The 23,100-nt window shown below is 46.0% G+C and overlaps 1 protein-coding gene across 2 annotated transcripts in view; it reads left to right on the forward strand.

Annotated features, from left to right (window-relative positions):
• Positions 1 to 1,508: 1,508 nt before the first annotated feature.
• The window catches only part of LHFPL3 (LHFPL tetraspan subfamily member 3), an 830,591-nt gene continuing 808,999 nt past the window's right edge, over positions 1,509 to 23,100 (forward strand). For both annotated transcript variants that reach the window (XM_069628075.1, XM_069628076.1), the window contains exon 1: positions 1,509 to 2,063. In XM_069628075.1, coding sequence (XP_069484176.1) covers positions 1,640 to 2,063 — 424 coding nt within the window. In that variant the 5' untranslated portion in view covers positions 1,509 to 1,639. The remainder of the gene's footprint in view (positions 2,064 to 23,100) is intronic.

Genomic DNA, 23,100 nt, shown 5'->3' on the forward strand with positions numbered 1-23,100 from the left:
CCCGTCCGACACCACCAGCTATGGCTGAATTTTTGGAAAATCAGGGGTTTTCATCCCCCGAACGTCCTTCTCCTCCCCCGCCACCTCCCTTCCCTGCCCCAAAGCCCCTCTCCTATACTCACCCACAGCAATGACACACAAACACACAAAAGTTTACCCACTCCGACTCCTCCCTTCCGTGCCACAAACATTACTCACACACACAGACACACAAACAAAAACACACACAAAAATACTTACCTGGTTTGCCAGCGACTTCCCTCTTTTTGCCCCACCGTGCCTGCCTGCCCCTGCGCACATGTGTGTGTGTGTCGCAGGGGCCGACCTCCGATTTAGAAAGACGGTCTCTGAGCGGTCTTTGTAAATCTTTTGGGGGAAAAGTTTTTAAAAAAATCATTTTACTGACTTAGTATCTGAAGACACCTTGTGTCACCACAGAGAAAAGCCCCACATAGAAAATGTTCAGCCGAGTAATACTTAAATGCATTCCTCATGTGCACCTTAAACAGAAGAATCAGACATATAGGATAACCTTAGAGAATGGGATGACACCCAAAAACCACCATGAAGGAATATGCAGTTAGACGTTGAGAATAAAAACTTTGACAGACGGCCATGGGTGATCAAGTTCTGGGGAAACAACCCAGACTGCAGATTGTCCTCTTGAAGATGGGCTCGATGATCACACCCAGCACTACCAACTGCCAAAAAGTAGGTCAAATAGAGCTAGTCGATGCTTGGCGATGGATTGAGGAAACAGAGTACTTAGAATTCGTATTTAAAATATATTGGATGAGATGTAGTGTCTTTAGAAAAGGACACATGTCATGACAAGAAGTGAGCGACAGGGTTGTACATCTCCTGTGTACTATGTGACACCGCTCCAATAGAAAGATAAAGGCACAGTGGCTGTATATAACATTCAAGGCACAAAAAAGATATCTGCACGCGCATCTGCATCAAGGAATTTACGATGGTTCCAAGATAGCTCGGGAGCGAAGTGCCCCCCCCCTATCCTACCTCCTGAGAGTCACGGCCAGGCAGGATAAACTTTCCAAATGAATAAACTGGCGCGATCACTCTTTCAGGGTCTTCTTGTGAGACTGGCATTACCTCGCGTGGTAGTGCCATACTTTGAAGTCATAAGTCTCGCGTCAGTAGGTGGTCGCACTGGCCCCACGGTCAGCCCCGGCACTCATGCTTTGCCGTTACAGGCTTTCCTCGTGCGGTCTCTTCGCTACCACAACTCCGTGGTGTTTCGACGTTTCCGAGTGCGGAAGCTGCCCCCCTTCCCGCCTTCTCCCCGCCCCGCGGGCCCGCGCGTGCTCTCAGATGACGTGCGCACGCCGCAGCGTGCCCGCGGCGTGCGGCTGTTGAGTCGAGTAGTGCCGGCGCAGGTGCCGAGATTGAGAGCTGCGGGATCTTCTGCACAGCAGGCCGCCACTGTGGGCTGCGCGCGTGCCGACGTCCAGTCCCCGCGCGCACCGGGGGTGACCCGCGCACCGAGGGGGAGTGAGGGGGGCGGAGCGGATGGAGGCAGCCGCGGAGCAGGTGGTGGTGGAGGCCGAGGGATAGTGCGCAGCACCCCGCCCGGTCCCCCTTCCCGCTCAGGCCCCAGAGCCCCGCGCTGGCTGCCGGCATGCCGGGGGGCCCGCCGGCCCTGTCCCCCGCCCAGGAGGCGGCCAAAATCTACCACACCAACTACGTGCGGAACTCGCGCGCCATCGGCGTGCTCTGGGCCATCTTCACCATCCTGTTCGCCATCGTGAACGTGGTGTGCTTCATCGAGCCCTACTGGATCGGCGACGGCGTGGACACGCCGCAGGCCGGCTACTTCGGCCTCTTCCACTACTGCATCCGCAGCGGCCTGGCCGAGGAGCTGAGCTGCACGGGCAGCTTCACCGACTTCGGCAGCATCGCGTCGAGCGCCTTCAAGGCGGCCTCCTTCTTCATCGGCCTCTCCATGATGCTCATCATCGCGTGCATCGTCTCCTTCATCCTCTTCTTCTTCTGCAACACGGCCACCGTGTACAAGATCTGCGCCTGGATGCAGCTCACCTCCGGTGAGTGCGGGCGGGCCGGGCCCGCCACTCTCGTGCATGCCGGGGTCACGCCCCCGCCGCCCGTCCTAATGGCCACACGTGCGCGCACATCAGCAGTACGCCCTGCATAGCCGTACGCGGGCTGGGACCTTGTTAAACCCGCGCAGTCTGTCTGCCCTCGCCCTTATCCGTAGAACGCGTTCTAGTGCATGGCATACCTGCACGTGCCCGCTAGCTCCCCAATGTGGCATTGCAGCCCTCCCCGGACGCTGCCCGTCATGCTCGGGTACCCATGCCCACACTGGCGCAGCCCACACGGCTCCCGTACACCCCGCTTTTCGTTCGGGCTGCCAGGGCTCCGCCTTCTGTGCAATGCGGGGCGGCTGGTACATTGTTGCCTTTCCCCTAGTGGGGCGGGGGGGGGGTTGCTGAGTGGGGCACCCGCTGCAAGCTGGGGGCACATGCCACTGGGCATGTGATGGGCTGGGGAGCTGGCAGACTGCTGCAAGCTGAGGCCATTCGTGGCAGACTGGGATTGTGCCGAGGGTAAGACTCTTGGTTGTGCTGAGGGCGGGTGGGCGAGGTAGCCCGGAGGGTTCGAGATGTAGTAAGAGGCTTGGCATGCTGCAAAGGAACGCCGGGCACGCTTTTCTTTACAGCGGTTTAAGCCACTAATATACCCGTCGCCCAGTGGCTTGGGTATTTTCACCATCTTTGTTGTTAAATGTTTGATAATTCGCACACAGAGATATCGGCGACAACGATGTCTGCTAACATGCCCAGGAGTGAACTTGTAATTTGATTCTGGGAAAGGCTACAACTCGGGAAATTTTGAATTTGGCAACAGTGCAATTGTGGATCTGGATAGCTACTTTGGCTGACTATCAGTGCTCCAGATAAGATTATGAAGTGTGAACATTTTACTCCCTATTTTTGGAAGTAAAAAGACTTTTTACAGTGTAAAATGAAGTCCAATTCCTATGCTTTTACTGGAAAACAGAAATATTTGTGTAATGCTTATTCCATTATACTCAGTTTCTCATAGTCATGAAAAAAGATGCATGTTTACTTCAGACAGTAATAGTTTCTTCCTGTGGTACTATGTGCACTACAGGTCCAAACATATCAATGAAGCTATGTTGGTGAACTCAGTGATGCATGATTTCTACGTGTATGTTTACTATTGTTTGATGGTGGTATTTTTTTTTTTTTTTTTTTTTTTACTCCCCATTTTTAGTGTTTGCCTAGCTTTAGTTAGTAAACGTTATACAGCCCTTATCTGTAGGGCTGGTTACTATATATACTTAATCATGCTGTCTGAAAGTAAGCTAATTCTATCGTAGGGAACTGTTTTTATGTTTGTAGCATTAATAATTGTTGTTAAATGGTGTTTCAGTGATTTTACATGCCAAAAGGTTTACTAGAAACCAGTGTGCACATTGCATAAGAGCAAAAATGAACATGGTAACGTGTTTGGAAGGATGTTCGCGCGTCCAGGCATGCTGACGCCTGCGCTCGTTGAAACCGGCCTGATTGTTTTCAATGGGACCATGTTGATTCTAGCTCTGGCCCTTTGTGTTCCCTTGGCACAAAGACCAACCATGGAGCTAATTCCTTTCCACCTTTGTCACTACTACTGAAGAGCCATATTGCACACGTTTAATAAATAATTTGAGCAGTCATATTTTTCAGTCTGCAGCATAACTGTACATACTAAGGGTAAAGAGCTCCTGTTTTTTTGCCCAGTAACGTTCAGAACAATTAGTTTGTTCCATGCAGTAACGTCCGAGCAGGGCCGCCTTATAGAATTTTGAGCCCAGGGTACAGACTCCTGCGGGGTACACACTCAAGCTAAAGAAATGAAGGGATATAGAATCTGTGGTCTTTGAGTAAGAAGGGGTGCTCCCTTAAAGTCCACGTGTCCTCCTTAATCGTTATTGAGATAATAAATAAGTGGCATTTGAAGGGCACCATTAGCTGTTCACGAACAGGGTACTTGTGTTCTACCATAGTTGCAGGACACAATGGCAGCCACAAGGAAGGAGACCAGGGCATAGTTTAAATCCACGACACAGATCAGTAGGTTTGTGAGAAAGGAAAACATACCCCAGCATTGACACCGAACTCTGATTAGCAGCCTCAAAGTGCCCAAGCATGGACACTGGAGATGGATCGGAAGCAACGAGATAGGTGCACGTAGCTTAGCATAGCTGCCGGAAACAGATTAGCAGCTACCGGGAAGGCGCAAGTATCAGGATTGAGACTGGAAGTAGAAAGCCATGCTTTTAAAGTTGTTTGGCTGTTGGTGAGCAAAGAAACCAATGACCCTGTTTGAAATATGAGTTGTTGTTAATTTATATGTAGCAACACTTTAGCCAGTGAGTTTTTTTAAAAATTGTAATTGGTTATTTATAACGTGCTTAATACCCAGAGGCTTCTAAGCGCATACCTGGTGATCGAACCTGTGTTGCTCTGCGTCATCTTTTTTCCAAGGCGAGCACGTTGCCCCTGAGCTATCCTCCTGAGACGATGAGAACTAAATCACCCATGGGGGCTGACCATTTTGAAATATTTATGTACAGGCAAATTGGGAATAGTTAATTGTGTTGACCACTGTAACATACTTTCAGGGAAGAAGATGGGATTTATGCCCATTGTGCAATTCTGCACTCTGCCGAGTTCTTGGTACAAGGAGCACATATTTGTGAATGTTTGTCTTTCTGGAAGTTCCATGATGCCCTCTGATAAACTGAAAATAAGATTTGTCCAGGATCACTTTATCCATTCAAAACAAGGAACCTAAAAAGGTACCCACGCCTATGACAGTCCTTAATTCTGTCAATTATTTAGGTTAAATCTCCATATTATTATAAGGTGTGTGCTTTCAAAGAAAGTCACAGGAACAACAAAACCAAAGAAAAGTCCTAGGAGTACATGAAATAGATTTATTATACAAATAACACATTTTAGAATTTCAGAATGCTTTTTACACAAGTTTAAAAGACATAAAATCTGAAACGGAAACATGAAACATAACATTCATTATGTGTACATTGTGATTTCATCAGGAAAATGAAATAGGATATTTAGCAAAATACCAATTAATTAAAGAACGGGAGCCCGACGGGAAAACAATTGTACCTGTGGGCTAGATATAACAAGGGTGTGAGAAAAAAAAAAATTCCCTGGTTTGGACATAGCGATTTCACTCTGTCTAAACCAGGGTAATTTAATTGACAGAATTAAGGACTGTCATAGTCGTGGGTTTTTAGGTTCCTTTTTTTGAATGTGTACACTGCCTCTGCCCACACATGGGGCTCAACTATTGTTTGTACAGGATCACTTAGCTGGAATATGTGCCTCTGCACTTTGGTTCCAGTATTTAATTAGGCTAACTACATAATCACTTCTCTTGGCTAACGATTTATGCTTTTTATTGGGGGGGGTTGCTGACCAATTTTTACAACCCTCTTGAGTAGCAGAGCTCTAGAAATGCACCTTGTTGATGCCATGTTCACTTGTACAGTGTTTTGGAACAAAGATCTCCAACGAGTACTCAACACACTGAGCTAACTTCTGAACCATAGTGGCCCTTCCATTTATCAATATACATTTCTGAACAATATGATGTACACAAAACGTGAAGACTACAGCAGTCTGTAGTAAAATGACAAAACTGTATGTACTACAGTGAACACCATGGGCATTACAGGAATCATTGATCCGCATGGAATGAATTTTGAACAGCTATGCAGCAGGTTTTTAGCCTCACTAGAGCATTAAAACATATCCTGATGTGGTGTTTTTTATTTTTTTAAATGGGCAATGACTTATTTTCCTTAGGCAGCTATGATGTGGGTCTGGGGCACACGCACCTTTTGCCATCTAATAAAAGCTGCTTCTGCCCACAAACACTACAGAAGTTGCTTAATCTTTCGCCAAATGTCCTCCTTTTTTGCAGGAGTTGCAAAAATGGTTGCCAGTAAATCTGCTATATATCGACAACATTTCTACAAAACACTGTAACTGATTCTTTACCAGGGTAGAGAATGGAAATCTGTTTAGCATTTCTGCATATCACTCTGGCTTGTCTGGACCATGTGATGGAAGCTTCGTTTCAAAAATCCTCAATGTTGGCTCCGGGTGAGCTTATTAATTTGAATCTTGTAGTGGCGCTCTTAATGGGCAAGAGGCGACTAATGTTGAAATGTACGCAGTGGCACACAAACCAACAAAGATATCTATAGAAACATCTAAGGTAAACCGTAATTTTAGCTACCAGGAGCTCGAAGGAGGAGATTAATAAGGATCCAGAAGAAACACTGTTGAAAAACTTGTCCACCATAACTTGCGTTTCTTTGAATGTGAAGTGCAAGTCTGCCTGTGGTAAATGTTTGGTAGGGTGGATTGGGGATGTGGCAGATGAGTTGGATAGTCCAACAAATGAGTTTCGTGAAAAGGTGACATCCCAACTATGCTGTGGGCTCCATTGTGTGTTTGGAGTTATTAGCAAATCTTCCTCCAAATGGAATTGGTTATCACCAAAGGTCATTTTGAAGCGCCATAGGTCTTCATTGGAAAATTGTGGAATTTCCTCTGGAGGCAATTCCTCTCCTTTTAGGTAGTGCCTACATTCGTATGCTGCAGGTATTCCCTCCTATTAGGTTTGAAACTTGTAATCCGAAGAACTGAAAAAAAACGGGAGGTAATTAAACCTTTAACGAGGCCCTGTGCCTTTCTGTAGTACTATAAGACCAAAATGGACATGGGGCAGCCACACAGTCATTAATGATGGGATGTATGCATCGTGTTAGTCATGCAGTCATAGGTCCTCATACTTGTTTTACTAAACAGCATTGGGTGCAAGATTGCCCTTGTGCAGGCCACCAAATGATATGCACATGGAAAGCCTACTGCCTATGATGACTTCTCAGATATGGAGCATGTTTTTTTTTTTTTTATCGGTTTACTTAGTTTGCCCCGAAAAAAGCATTTCCCTACTGCAGTTCTCTTAATTTGGTCCATGACATGGAAACCTCATTGTTATTTCGTAGCTCGTATCGGGATGCTTGGCAGTACTTTTTTCATTCATCTTATTCCATGACAAGTATACTGTTTACAGTAATTGACGATGTGGATTTACTTTTTTTCAACTTTCACTATGGTTTAATTTGGGAACATTTATTTCGCTTGCCATATAAGCGTTCTGGCAACCACGGTGCAGTTAACGAGCTGTTCTGAAAGGTATTTGTATTTATATAAGGTTGGAGCGTCGTTTTGCTCAGAAATGAGATCTCTATATATAGGAACGAGTACACAGGCTGCAGTCCTGAGATCTGGTGACTTTACAGTAGATTGAGGGTATATGGGAATGAGTGGCAGGTTGTTGAGAATGGCAGGTAAATAAAGAAACCGTAAAAAACCTAGATATTACACTTAATATAGGGCTGTTGCAGTGATGTAGCCTATGCTACATATTTGCTACTGACCATAGGAAAGAGGCATTCTGACTGGGGTGGACTGGAGTGTGATGGGGACCTTTGACAGCTGGATGTTATCCATAGACCTTTACACAATTGCCTTTCCTCTGTCACATAATTGATATGGCATTTATAACGCGCCTATACACAAGTGTTACAAGGCGTGACGAGGCAGGGGAGAGGAAACGGAAGACAGAATGATCCTACTAGGTCAGGTGGCAATCAGATTGTGCGGGGGAAAGGGGGAAAGTGCTGGGGGAAAGAAGAGGGTGCAGAACATAGGTGAAACAGTAAAATAAATTAGACGGTAAATAGTGCAGACATCAGGTGTCCGTGCTAGTAGGGGCTGTAGGGATACAGAAACGGTCCCCGAGTGCAAGGGTTGCGGGGGGGGGGCAGTATAGGTGTGCAACTGGCGGGGAGGGGACCTGGGCCCGAAATCCGAGGGTAGCCAGGTAACCAGTGCAGTTTCAGAATCGGCGAGGAGATCAGCAGGGGAGAGGAGGAGAGCAAGCAGAAGCAAAGAGGAAGGCCTTGAGATGGTTCTCCAAGTTTCAGAGAGGCGGGTAGGCTGTTCCAGAGGGAGTCCCCAGCTGAAGGAGATCAACCACCAACTTGCTGCTTGGACAAGCGACTAACCCTGCGGGAGTTGGAGGCGGATGAGCGAAGAGCTTGAGAAGGAAGATATTTAGGAAGAGAGAGTTGAAGGTATTGAGGCCCCAGATCCCAGAAGGCCTTGTTGACAATGCACAGGGTTTTGAACTTAATCCTCGCCGCCACCGGGAGCCAGTGCAGAGATTTTAGGCCTGGAGAGATACGATCCCTGGGCTTGAGGCCAAAGACCAGTCTCACAGTCCTGTTTTGGATGAGTTGCGGAGAGTCGAGGCAGGCAGATTTAGAAAGGTGCTGTTGCAGTAGTCCAGAGCTCTGGTTCTCTCTAGGCTGGAGACAGTGAGCTTCTGTGGGGAAGGAGAGGAAGGGAAGAAAACCTCTGAGGAGGTGCAGCTGTTAGTGTGACTTCTTAGAGATGTCATAGATGTGAGGAGAGAAGGAAAGTGGAGTCGAAGATGACCCAGAGGTTTTTAGTCTCACAGGTGGAAGCAGGAAGATGGCCAGAGAGGCAGGCTAGAGGGAGAGATTTAATTAGAAAACGTTAATCTTGAATTTTGGATTCTATTCCTTATTGGGGCCAATAAAGGGCTTCTCTCCTAGAGATTCCAGTTGCTCCAATCCAGGGCTAAAATGGTGTGTATATCTTGTAAGCTGAAGAGGGAGGAGACAGTGAAGCAGGGCGACAGTGAAGCAGGGCAATCTTAACATTACCCTTTTAGTCTTCTACTTGTCACTGAGGAATTCGACCATCTGCATGGTGGGTGTGCGCTCGCCTTTAACTTTACCTTAAATTGAACGAGGGTAGATCAACGTCTGGAAAATGTGTGGGGCTAATCCACACATTTTCTTATGCTCACTGCACAACATGCGCATAGACCTCTGTATTCTGGGTGGACACAGCCTATAGGTGCAGTCCCACCCACCCCCCCACGCCCTCTCATTTAGTTTGTATATGACAGGAGGAGTACATGATGCATCTCCAGAGGGGGGAGGGACAAACCTTCCCCCTGACATGGCCAGCCTAATTAATTAACAATGGCTCCATTGATCCACCCAGTCCTTTTTGTTGGGCCCCATAGCTGGTGGCAGCTTTGCATACTACAAACAGGACTGCATGGGGCCTTGCTACAGAAGCTAACAAAGGAGACTGGGAAACACCATATGCAACTGTCAACCTGATGCCAGCTTGCACCCTCCGTATAGATTGACAGTGAAATGTCATGTCTCGGACTGCAGGTTTAAGGTAGTCATCCCAGCAGGGGAGACACCATTCAGAAGGTAAGAGTATGTGCCTTCACTGAGTAAGAAATTCTGGTCTTGCTGCAGCTTCAAGGGAGACCTGATGCTTGGAACCACAGAGAGCTCCATTAACCAGACAGACTCTTTGATCCACAACAGACAGGAAGATGGGTGGGACTTGGTATTACGTGTTTTCACCCCTTTACCGTTTCTGTTTCAAAGCACTCTGGTTATGACCGCACGCATACTGGAGAATATTGGTGGGGTCCCAGGATTGGTTCATTAAATTAGGCTTGGCCTACACCAATCATTGTGGTCTATTTGGCTTTAAAAGAGGGCTGAGATCCTCTTTTGGCAGATCTGAAGACTTTGCACGGAAGAACAAGAACAACTCTGCATTGAACCCTGGCTAAAGGCACGGTCTACCTTACATCTTCCACCAGAGAAGGAAGGCCAGGAGCTCCAAAGAAGGAAGCAAGAGCCCTCCCCATAACCTCTCCCAGGGAACAGGGAGATACGGAATCCAGAGGACCCTCGAGCAGCTCCAGAACCGGTACCCAGCCAGCACACATGCCAAGTTATGCTCTGCATCAAGCTTCTTGGGTGGGAAGCGCCAGAGAACCAAACCAAGGACAAGGCAGCTGCCTGCAACACTCTCCACAGCTTTGGGCTGTCCGCCTTAAAAAATGACGAGCCCAGTGAAGTAGCTAGGAGACGGGCATCTACTGATGTCGCCTTAAAGACATTTTCAAGCCAGTCGAGCTGCAACCGACTGCACCGCTGATTGTTTACACGCTGTAGTTGCTAAGGCAGTCTGACACGCCTCGACAAGTACTTCAGAACTGCTGACCAGCACTGAGACAATTCCTGAGCCGCTGTGTAGCTGTCCAGCCTCAGTTGCTGAACTGATTGCTGCCCGATACCCGAAACTGTCTTCCATCTTTAACCTTGTCACAGAAGTTGCAGTGCCCTGAAACCAACACAATCCTGTCGAGCACCAAGAACACCTACAAGCACAAGGTACATCATGGTTCTGTCCACCTTGTCCTTCTCCAAAGGCCCCTAGACATTTTTACAACCCATTGCTCCCTTAGTGCTGAAACCAAGTACCCTTTAACTGTTGCAATTATTTACTATACCGACCACCCTGCTGTTAGTATCCAGAATGCATCCCTTTTCCTTCTTTGAAACTGTCTGCCCTCTGCATTCCTAGACCTGGTAGTTGTATTTCCTAGTGTTAGAACTCTGTTGTGATTTTATACTACCTTGTCTGGACAGACACTTTATCTTGGGTAATTTTGGCCGCGTTACCAAAATTGGACACGGTTTATATTTTGCTTGTGTTTCAATCTGTTCCAATCCCTTCTGGTGTACTTGAGGTATGGGGCTGATTGAGGGTTTAGAAACTGATATTCATCCCTGGACCACTGGTGACCGGAATGATTAGTCAGTCACCGTTCCCACTGGAGTGCACACAACTGTAACATAAACCAGCCTAATCAAAAATTGCCAATTAACCACACTACACCCATGATGCTACACTCCACTGTTACTGAACAATAATCACATTACAGCAATTATTTTAGCAGAATTCCGAATCCCATTTGGTGCGCGCACTTAAACATCCTGCCATCTTACTACTTGAGCTTTTTTTAACGTGGTTTGTCCCAACATCTAGGCACTGTGATTATTATACCTCAGTCAATACTCCATTTACCGACCTCTGAAGGATGTTAGCCAATAAGATGGCTCATCTGGTTGAGCGCTCATTGCTGCAATCTGCGTGATCTGTGGGTTGTAGGTTACAATCCTGCTAAGTCCAACTCAATCGTTCATCCTTTCGAGGTCGATGAAGGAGTACCAACTTCGGTTTGGTGGTAATTGTGATGAATATGTTCTATGTAAAGTGCTTTACCAAAAGCGCTATATAAATAACAATTTGACCATGTGACTAGGTATAGAATTTAGCATGAAGTCCTTGCCTCTGCACTGTTGCATCATAACATTGGCACACCGTTGGGTAGTGATAGCTCCGGGAAACAAGGATTTCCGTTAAACATTAAAAGACAATTTTGCTACCTAAACTAAAAACGCACAATACAATTCCTGTTTGCTTTACTATGTAATTGGCTATATTTTTGTGTTTTCAACATTTAAACCTATATAGGAGAGTTCAAATGGCCAGACCTTGGAGAAATAAAGGTGTATTCTGTCACAGTGCAGAAAGCTGCTGCATAGTAATGATTTCCATACAGTTTTTGCATGTGTCGGCTGGATGACGCATACATTTTACTCTCTTGCAAAGGAGAAAAGTCATTTTTACTCTCTTGAAATCACATTTAATCTCAAAATGAAAAAATAGTGAGTAAAATACTCCCACCTCAATCTTATCTGGAGCACTTTCCATCATTTCAAGATGGTTCCCTAGTTGTTGCGGTCCTTCATCTAAGGTGACCTCATTATTTACTATAAAACTGCTGAAGCTACGCCATAGAGCCATAATATAACTGAACTTAATGTTAGCAACCCGGCGGTGTGTATTAGCCACTCGGATGACTTTGATTACAGGCAATAGAATGTTGGAAGTTACCTGCTGGCTTTAGCTAGCATTTCATGGTTTCTGCCTACATCCAGGCTCGCTTGAGTTTTGTTTTTTATTTTATTTTTTTTATCTACTTGCTTTTTCCGGCTAGGTGGTGCTCATTCCTTCTTGTTTCCCTCACAGCTGCCCTGCACCAGGATCAACCTCACTGTTTGTGACTGCAATGGGGAAGGAAAAAGGGCTCCATTTTTGGAGGAGCTCCTGTTTCTACTTGCCTGATATTTGGCTTTCAGGTGGTCGTATCACGAGCTGGGCGGTAGCCCTTAAATGCAGCGGTAACGGTATTACTGCTGCATTTAAGGGTTGGCCCTATCACGAGTCTGGAAGCATTACCCTGAGCTGGTGGTAAAAAGGCAGAAAAATTACTATTTTTGGCACAATTACCTCTGGCGGTATTGGTGCATGGTAATTGTGCAGAAAATGCCCCATTGGGTCCACCCAATGGGGAGTTGCCGCTACTGCCGAAATTGTTATCTGGCGATAATACAGCCGGACCAGTTGACGGTAGCGCTATTTGGCTGGTGGTAATATCACCGAGATACTGTCCAACTCGGGATGAGGCCCAGAGTGAGAGCTTTGTAAGCCTTAAGCACTTCTTAGAGAGTGAGTAATGTTATTATTTTGAAAAACAAAGTACCCTGGCGTCTAATCCAGTAATCGTATACAATGGCATTGCATGTTACACCAACAGTTCTATTTATTTAAGAACCGGTTGTCCTTTCAAACCGAAAAAATTTAGAGAGCAGAAGCAGTTCAGGGTAAGGTGAAAGATCATTGTAATAAATGACATAGTGGTGGTGAAGGGGAAAGAGCAGTGCTACAGATAAGATGCTGTTTCCCAACTATTTGTTTTAAAGTTGGGAGGAAAATTATTTTTTAGGGAGTAAAAAAGTAAGTCCCATTATTTATAAGTGAGTACAAATATGCTAACTGTCCAATGGGAATGTGTTTATAATATTTCTCTGCACCTCTTTATTCTCCCTCTTCATAGAGCACAGCATTAATAATCGTTTCTTCCTGTGGCACTCGACTACGTGTGCTGCTAAATCCATGGAGTTTTGTGGGTGAAAGGGGAACTGGCTCCTATGTATCTGTTTCCTATATATGTGTTTTGCAATCTGGAAAAAACAAACGCTTTTCTTGCCTGCTGCTGCCTGCTACTGTTGCCGGCTGTCTTGCGCTGGGAGTTTCCAAGAACTCGCGCTAAGACACACGCTTGCTTCCAGGAGGAGGTGGAGCACCGTGGCTGTCATGTGAACAGTCACGTGACCTTTCCTTGCCACAAAGCACAGCCCAATCCACCCTTGCGGCGAGAAGCCCGATGGGGTAAAGGGTGCTGGCTGTTGTGCGGCTGTTTGGTGCTGAAGGAGTGCTGTATAAAGGTAACTGACTGACGGATAAACAACATCTGAGTGTTCTTACCCAGAGCTGAGACTGGAGTCCGGTTGTACTCAGTGCTTCGGATAAACAAGGTGAGCTAACCCTGCACATTAAGTGAACATCTGATACTATCTTTTTCTGAAAGCTGAGCAAAAAGCGCATAACGCCAGATTCAAATAGTCTTATTTGGGTGGGGTGTTCTCGGAAGATTGCGGGGGGCCTGATCCCTTTGATCCCTAATCCCCCCCCCCCCCCCCCCCCGAGTACGGAGATCATTCTAAAACTGAGCTGAGCTGAACACACACCTGTACAGACTCGAGCACTCACCCCAATAAGAGAATGACCGAAACACAATGCCCTATTGGAAAACTTAACGCGGACCTAATAGCACGGAACAAAATTGCGTCTGCTGGCCGCCTACACGCGCAAAGCTTGCTACATCCACAAACAAGATTACAGTTGCGACGATGGAACTCGCTGGCTACCTCACGCAAACCCACACGGCGGCAGCCGAGCAAGCCCGATTGCAAACCCGACTGCAAGTCAGACTGTGACTGCATGGAGGAGATAAACTGTTCATCATCAACATCTGATCCTGAAAACAGACAAGATCTAGGCCAGACGCAAATAAGAGGACAATTGAAAACTCCTGATGATATGATCACTAATCGGCTGCGCACTACAAGTCTGCAGAACGCGGGGGTAAACCGGATAGCGAGCTGCCCAGCGGCTTTGTCTCGCTCTCCTTAACACAGAAGGAGCCCCAGAAAGTGACCCTTTAAGTGCACTCCTGAGTAATGATACCTGCGACGCCGAGTCAGGCACTAATGGTTCTCCTCGCAAACTACCTCTAGAAGTCGACGTGGGCCAGGCCTTGATCCCCGATGAAAGTGGCATCATACCACAGGTCATTGAGACGGAAGCGACGAAGGAAAGCTCCTCCCCAATCTCCTCGTAGAGCTTACCGGCAAACGGAGAAGTGCATCTAAAGCAAAAAATGGGACTCGGGGATGAATGGGATGCTCTCCTAAAGACGATGAAGTTTTCCTTCAAGCATGTCACGACACAATCGAGACTCTTTGCAACAATGAATCTACTGCTATGGGATCCAACAGGAGAAATTCACTGGAGGTCGTTAACAAGATACTAAACGACATCTCACTAATAAACAAAGCACGAGGCACCACAGTAATAAATAGACCGGACATTCCAATCCACGAGCCCAGTATCACCAAGGCCATTGAAGACATTGTAGATGTAATGAAGGAGGCCTTGGAAGCTCCGCCTCTATCACAATGGAAAAACGCCTATGGGAAACGTAGGCGCATCGACCACAGCCTATCTCCTACCCTGCCATGTTCAGAGAAAAGGCACGAAAATCCCTCTACAGACTTTAATGAGACCAACAACATCCCCATCCAGGCACTGAGGCGCCCTTGAGACGAGACAATTGCCCCTCTCTTCATCATCGTCAGACTCTTCTTACTCAGAGCAACAGTACAACAAACCAAGGTGCCCCAAATCCCGAACGCACCTAACCCCACAAAATAAGCATGAGGAGCTTTCTTCTGAACTAGTCGGATGTATAATGAGAGATTCAACCACTAGTGATGTCTTCTCTTGCAATATCTATAGCTCTGTTTCTAAAACTATATGAGCAAGTACATGTGAACCTCAGAGATCTGTCCACACTAGTTGCAATGATCAACTCAAAACTGGTAGGTCTGGACATGGAAATCACATTAACGAACCAAGTTCAACGAGACTCCAATAAAAGAATTGAGGCTTACCTGAATACTCTTTTGGATCAAAGGAAAACTAACGGATCGGAAAAAAAGTTGCTCGCAGAAATCACTAAAGAAGCACTCCACCTCTTAAAAACAACGAAAAGCCCAACAGAGTTTGCCAACGATAAAAGCATTAGTATCCGTCCGGATTCCCAAGAGGAGATTGCATGAATAACAAAATATGTGCTCAGGCGAGCACCAACCTGGAGCCCGATTTGAATAAATGCGATTCTCCATTGCAACAACCTGAAAGCATCACAACCGGAAGCCAAGAGGTGTCTAGCCCTCTGCCACCCCGATAGATCTAACCACAGATGATGCCACACAGCAGAAAAGTTCACATGAAGACATAAGATTGGAGGAGATGAGGAATCCTGAAGTACTTGATATTGCGACAAGTTTACACCTAGCTTACACTTAAAGGAACAACTTAGCAAGCCTTGCTTTCAAACAATCTTAGATAAAACGAGATCGACACTGAATCCAGCCTCCCTCAATCCACAAATACCAACTACCTCAACTGACATCGAGAAATGTAGCAGACAGCAAGATTGTGCCTCCGGGAATCTTGAGGCTGAAAGGAACAATGGCATCTTTGCGATCTTTAAGGGAAACACTAATCAGATTACTGGGACACACATAAATCAAACTAGTAAGCAACCGCAAACTAAAAAAAACAAAAATCAATGTATTAAGAACTCTCGACGTGGCCACAACTCAGGAAAGTTCTTACGTAACATAAAAACAGTAAATGTAACTGTAAACCAGAACATAAAACCTGTGGATCCAACCCTGAATAAAAAGAGCTTAGAAAAGGAGGTGACAGGTGAGCTCTCAGATCAAAAAAGTGAGGAATCTGACAACGAAGCCGAACAAATGAACGAGCTGATGAATATGTCAACCTATGAGGACACTGATGAATTGGAGCCAATGGAACCTAAGACTTGAACTGGGTCACCTTCAAGTCAGAATGAGCCACCACAAGAGACAGAAGAAATGAGTATAGAACCAAACCCAACATCCACATTGTTGTCTTCACATGTTACAACGCCACAAAGAATTTGTACAATGATCCTCAAGACCGCAAATACCGAAAAAGCCCTACCTGTGGAGGCTAGTTCTATCTTCCTCACTCTGTCAGAAAGACGGGAAAAGATGCTCAAGAAAAACAAGGCTAGAGAGTGTCAAATGACAAAAGTACCCAAAAGCTTTGCCCAGCCAGAACGCAGGAACGAAAATCGTGAGTTTTACTCTGATGTTCGAAAATTTGCACCACAAGTGCAATGGAAAAGGACTGTCGGCGATCAAAGCTCCTGCTATAAAACGAGCGTCTTGCGAACTCAAAGGAAGTGCCCCTCCCCAAAATGAGCAGTCAGGCAATACAACTTCCATATCCATCTATAAAATAAAGATGGAAAGAATAGAAAGTCAGGATGACGTGATCATGAACCACAATAATGTTCTACGATTACTCCACTGTGTCCCGTGTCTGAGAACGATACAATCGTATGACATCCAAACAGTGGAATTTCCACAGGAAGGCCAAAATGATCTCGTAATACTACATCTGAAATCAAAAATGATAACCAACAGTATCTTAGATGCAACGTCTGAGCTGATGTCGCTTGGATTCGACATTCTGGAATTAACCAATGAAGATATTTACAAAAACCAACAAAACTACAGAACCAGTTAGTCTCACCCTTTTGGAAGAAAAGCAATGAAGTGAAGAGCTCTGAGAAAATGCAAGAGGTTGGCTGACATAATAGAAACCAGAGCAACGACAGCGATTGCGGCCTAATAAAAGTGGAATACGCTCAAAACGACTTGGCGGAATAAATCCAAATCACAGTCGTTGGCAATCAAGCCATCAACAAGAAAAACCGCATAGTGGAACTGGAAAATAACGAAAACGAATCACCGGACAACTGGGGGTGGCTTGCAAAAGCACTGAACAAATCAACTCAAAGCTAATGTCAACTAGAAAACTCGCCCCCGACTGTCAAGTTTGGCTCTTGGAACACCAGTGGATTTGTGCATTTATACCAAGAGAGCTGCTTTCCAGGGTTGGATGTCGTGTGCCTTCAAGAGACTTGGCTGGACAACTGTCCCATCTCTGGAGAATATGAGATGGCATTCAATCCAGCTATCAAACAACTGATGGGTAGGCCCAGGGCAGGCCTTATTACCCTGGTCAAAAAAAGCTCTGGATACCAAATCCTCAATACCGAAAACGTGACTCCCTACATACAGGCAACGACAATCGCACAAAGTAACGTAGGAAACAAGAAAATCCACATCCTGAATCTTTACTGGAACCACAAGATAATAATCGGCAGTGGATATATAGACCAAGTTACAACTGTCATAGATGACTGGTTCGAAGCAGACCCTGGCGCTGATACTGTGATTTGTGGAGACTTGAATATGAACTGTCTAACATCAAACATTGACTCGAATCCAAATAACTATAACAAAACACAACTCGCCAGTCAATGGGCGACAGAGATGGAGCTAAGAAACCTCATGCTAATGAACGGAAACTTAGCAGGTGATATTCCAGCTAAACCAACTTGGTCTAGAGGCAGCCAACGATCGACGCTTGACTACTTTTACGTTAGTGAGAAAATACATCAACACTCGATATCACTCGTGGTGCACCCTATGACCAACAGTGATCATGACTTAGTCATTCTGTCATGTATCACAGCCTATGGAGCTAAAACCTCAACATGGAACTTCCCGTTAATGATTGAATCGAACAGGGTCAGATTGAAATGAAAGAAGACAGAGGTTAAAAACATACTAACCACATATGTGGATGAGCAAAAGGAGAATGAATACATCCCACTCTTAGACGACTTCAAAGAAAAACATCAAGGATTCAAAGCTCTTGGCTTTGTTGCAAAACATAAATTTGACCTAGAGGTGAGAAAAAGAAAGAGAATTAAGAGCGCAAATAAGACATCTACCGAAAACTGACTCCAATAGTTATCTAACTGCAAAAAGAGTTTGTAAACAAAAGTACAAAAACTGGTTACGAACACACAAAGCAGATATGATGCAGAACGATTCAGAACTAATAATGGAAAAATTGCAAAACAAAAATTCCTCTGATTTTTGGAAGATGATCAACAACGAAGGAGCCCCGCAATTGCCATTACTGACAAATGTAATTACTGAAGCTGAGTGGATACAACACTTCTCGAAGCTATACAGTAAAAGAACAACCGCAGTAGAGACTAACACCTAACCTAGAAAAATGGAAGATAAATTAACGACATCGAGGAGATAATAAAGAGTTAGCTCCTCCAGAGCACCAGGCCCGGATGGTCTAACAAACCACACAATCAAAAAATCCAGAGCTGTGGGCAGAGCTATGCCACACGATGTTCAAAAGAATAGTAGCCAATTGTAAAAGCCCAGATTCATGGAAATCGGCAATAATCATTCCAATCTTCAAGAAAGGGAACTGTTCTGACCCGACAAACTATCGACCCATTGTGCTGCTAGACGTGGTAGGCAAAGTGTACGCGACTCTGCTACAACAACAACTTGTGAAATGGGCAGCCGACTCAAAACATCTGGACCCACGACAGACTGGTTTTGTCAAGGGTGTAGGCTGCGCCTTGAATCTCCTCTTAATCTCAAAATGGAAGCCATAAGAACAAGAACCAAGGTGTACCTTGCACTGATATTTCTCACACACCTTCAACAGCATAGATAGAGAGCTACTATGGGAGAAAATTAAGACTTGGGAATGTCCGGAAGATCTGATAGCGGCCATCAAAGAGCTCCACACTGGTACAAGCATTAAAATTCGCCTGGATCAAAAAGGCACCCTGTCCAAAGCAATAAACACCTTCTGCGGGGTTAAACAGGGCTGCCCACTGGCTGCCATAATATTCAACTTATTTTTATCGGACATCGGAGGAGCAATTGACAGCGTACGCTCCCTTTCTCCAAAAATACACAGAGCCCCACTAAGTTGGATGTTATATGCCGATGACCTAATATTGTTAGATGTAACACCTATAGGCCTACAGCGAAAGATTGATGCAGTGGAAATATATGTGAGAGCTAACGGCTTACAAATCAACAAAAAGGTGTGAGGTGCTAACGCTGCAAAACTTGGAAACATCAAAGCACAAAAAACCTAAATGGCACTTGGGAAAAGAGTGGCTAAGTAACACAACAAACACAAGATACTTAGGCATGCAAATCAATTCAAGCATGAACGACAGTCAATGGGAACAGGTAGCCAAAACCAAATGCCGGCAATTTGCATGCCAAGCTAGCGTATTACACAAGAAATACGGAAAATTCTCAATAAAACCGGTAAGGAACTTTTACTGCCAAAAGGTAGTGCCGGCCCTGATCTTTGGCGCAGAAAATGCTCTGCGGATGTCTGGTCCGCCCTAGAAAACATCTGGGTAAGAGTTTTGCAACTACCAAAGGGTACATCAACTGCATGTATCAGATGCGAGCTAAACTTAACATCAATCAACGCACGAGTTAGCTGGAACCTGTTGAGCCTCTTCAGAAAGGTGACCATGAAGAAAGTGGCCTTGCAATTTGAAATACTACAAAGGAAATCCCAACTGTCTGCTGTCGTTGTGGTATAAACGCTGAGAGGAAATATTGGCTTTCCACGACATCGACCTAAAAATCCTACACGACAACCCGGATGCCGCAAAAACTAAGGTCTGGCGACTGGACTGAATCGTGACTGGGAACTTAAGATCAGCTAACAATTTAATGAAGGATGTCCCGTGTGAAGCTAGAAACCTAAACACTCTACAGTCTTATATCGAATTGTTCCCAGATAATGGCAGCAGAGCCCTGTTTTTACACTTAGACTAAACGCATTTAAAACAAGAGAGTGGTCTAGAGAGCTACGCAAAACAGAAGAACTCAATGTAGCCTGTAGATTTTGCAATCCGATGGAAGAAACCTTAAAACATCTGACACTCCATTGCAAGAGACTACATCAGGAGAGAACACTGACATTGGGGCCTCATCTAACGAAATTTCAAACGCCAAGCGCGGACAACTGGTGGCAAGCCCTGTTCGACAGCCGGGAGAAACAACTGAACTACGTGTTAATTTGCTTCCTGAGCCTGTTGAAAAAACTACTGACATAACACCTAAAACAAGGGAAAAACTGTGAGAACGCATTAAAGAGGCTCCCAGCTGGCGAAGGCTCGAATGCGGCCAGAGAGCATATGAAGTTAAGGTTTTATTTTAACAGATGAGTTACCCGGACATTGAAAGGGAGAGAAGTGAGAACAAATTGTAGTGTAATATCTGTTCTTCTTTTTTAAAGGCATTTTTGCCAATAAAAATAAGTGTTATTTATTATTTTTTTTTTTTGGAGGATTTGCCTATTTTTAGGGAGTAAAAATGGTTTAAACACCACTTATTTGTTGGGTTAGAGCAGGAACATAAATTGGATACAAGGACTGGAGACATAAAAACGTTTACATTGAACTCAAACTTATTTATGAAGTGCTTAGTTGTCTTAGGACGCCATTTCCCTTCAAAACCAGAAGGCAGCAGCGAAGCGGAGCGGTGTGCGAGTGGGCAGTCTGTGGCAGTCCCTCAGTTTCAGTCTCTCTACAGTCTCTCTACAGTGGCTACAGGACGCCATTTCCCTTCAAAACCAGAAGGCAGCAGCGGAGCGGAGTGGTGTGAGAGTGGGCAGTCTGTGGCAGTCTAATGGCGTCTAGGGCGGATGGGGGAGAAGCCCTGGACCTGAGACACAACATCTTTGAAGATGAAAACGAACCACGAAGGCTGCGGAGTGCCAACAGCGCCTCTACTCTTTTGCTGGCCCCCTCATCTTCCCCATCCTCTAACAATACTCAATCCACGCTACAATCTACCATCTTATCCTGTGCAGACTCTCTGAAAAGGCCGGGAGGCAAACTACAAAACATTCCATCAAGAAAGCTGCCTAAACTAACTGTTCAACAGCACGCCTCTAAACCCAACCACCCTACTCAGAAGCACAAACAACAACTTTTACCTGAGGAATGGATTGAGCATTCCGCTGGTTTCTCCATGATTGGGGACGCCGCCAGCAAGTCGAAACGATTGGAGCAACACGGCACATTCGATCCAGAACCAGTGATGGGCTCCAGCCTCAGGGGATCAGTGGCGCTTCGGCCCCTGGCTGCGACGGCGGGCAGCATGGAGGGTCCTCCCCTCGTAGGGGGTCGGGACCCAGGAGGAGCTGGGGTCGGGTGGCGCCTGTGAGGAGCCCCCAATCGGGCTAACTGCGGCTCCGCGGGACAGCGGAGCTGCGGTGAAGCCTCGCTCCATCAGCTGTTGGAGGCTGGGGCCGCACGCGGAGGACGATGCAGCGGAGCTGGGCTGACTGGGGCACGGCACCCCGGCCCGGTGGACGACGCGGAGGAGCCGTCCCTCGGAGGAGGGGGGGCCACCCGGGTCGGGGGGAGCCGTGGCCGGGCTGCCGCGGTCCGCTGCACCCGCAGGGGACTCGGAAGTGCTACAGAGTCCCGACGAGGAAACCCCTCGTCTCTGGGGTGGAGAGGCCTTTGTACTCGGCTTCCCATGGCTCAGCTGCCCCACAGCGCCACCAGGTGGTTACAGACATCATTACAAAGTCTCCATTGCAAAACCTAATATAGGCTCAAGTCCACAACAAACTTTCCTTGTCACCAGCAGAATGTGTCGAAAATACTATTTATGCAAAACTTGACCCGAAGTCTCCAGTGGGGGGGGCCAAGACCGTTGAACATCCGGACGAGATGACTTCAATCTCGCCCGTACCAACATCTTCTCCTTTGGCCCCCTTAATTCTTGAGCCTATTGAACTTGAGGCTGTTAAACCTACAGATTTGAGAGGGGGCAACAAACAGGGGGCTCCAATTCGTCACCCACATGGAATCCCATTTAGACTACTTTCAAAAAAAAACTTTGATCTCCCTACAAATCCTAAGTGATCAGCAGCAAAAAAGCCTCTGAGATCCTCTACCTCAGTAACGTCATCGGCGAGTCATCGCCTGGAAAACTCACTAAAAACGCTCTTTCACAGACAAGCCAAAAAGAAACTGCATCATCCAGGGCTTGGGGAAATTTCGGACGCAGATCTATTAGAAGCTCTTTTAGAACCTCTACTCATCGTATCATCTAGCTCCCAGAAGAATCCCCCTAGCGCTGAGACCTTTGTTCCACCAGTTCACCAAAGGGAACATCCAAAAGACACTTCTTTTCCTGGACCACCGGGCTTACCAATCATCTTGGAATCACAAGAATCTCGGCCAGAGAAAATGGCAATTTCAACATCCTTGCCAGTGTACAATGAGCCTTGTAGTGAAGTTCAGGAGTTTCATAGTGAAGCCCCAACTGATTTGGAGGCTGTGCCATTAACTGAATCAATACTGGGAAGTAAGAACTCTCTACCCCAGTCAGTCTGTTCCACAAATGCTTCACCAGTGTCACCGGAAATAAATAGCGTGGGGCAAAACGACACTGCTAGTCGAACTTCTCATATCTTTGAGAAAGGTAATTTTGGGTCTAAGCCCACCCCCTTGGTGGCTGCCTTGGAGAGTGAAACACACAAGGAAAACGGAAGTAAAGAGGCCTTGTTGGATCTCCGGGAGGGCCCCATTTCGAGGCCGCCGACTTCCCAACAGAAATCAAAGGAAGCATCGCGGTTATGGTCTCTGTCAACATCTGTGAGTTCTGCATCTAACAGAAGACCAAGTGAGTCTTCCTATACTATTCCGAAGGAGATTCCGTCAAAAAAAGCGGACTTCATGTACATTATGTCTGCTGTAACAATTGCATTAGCACCTTTTTGCAAGCTTTATGAGGCAATAAATGACTCCCTGAAAGATCAAACATCTATCTTTGCGATGATGAACTCTAAGCTTATTTACTTAGAAGGCTATATCAACGCTTTAGAGAAAAGAAAAAATGACCCAATTGGT

This window comes from Ambystoma mexicanum, chromosome 12 (assembly GCF_040938575.1).
Source record: "Ambystoma mexicanum isolate Mex_15411 chromosome 12, UKY_AmexF1_1, whole genome shotgun sequence".
Classification (NCBI taxonomy): Eukaryota; Metazoa; Chordata; class Amphibia; order Caudata; family Ambystomatidae; genus Ambystoma; species Ambystoma mexicanum.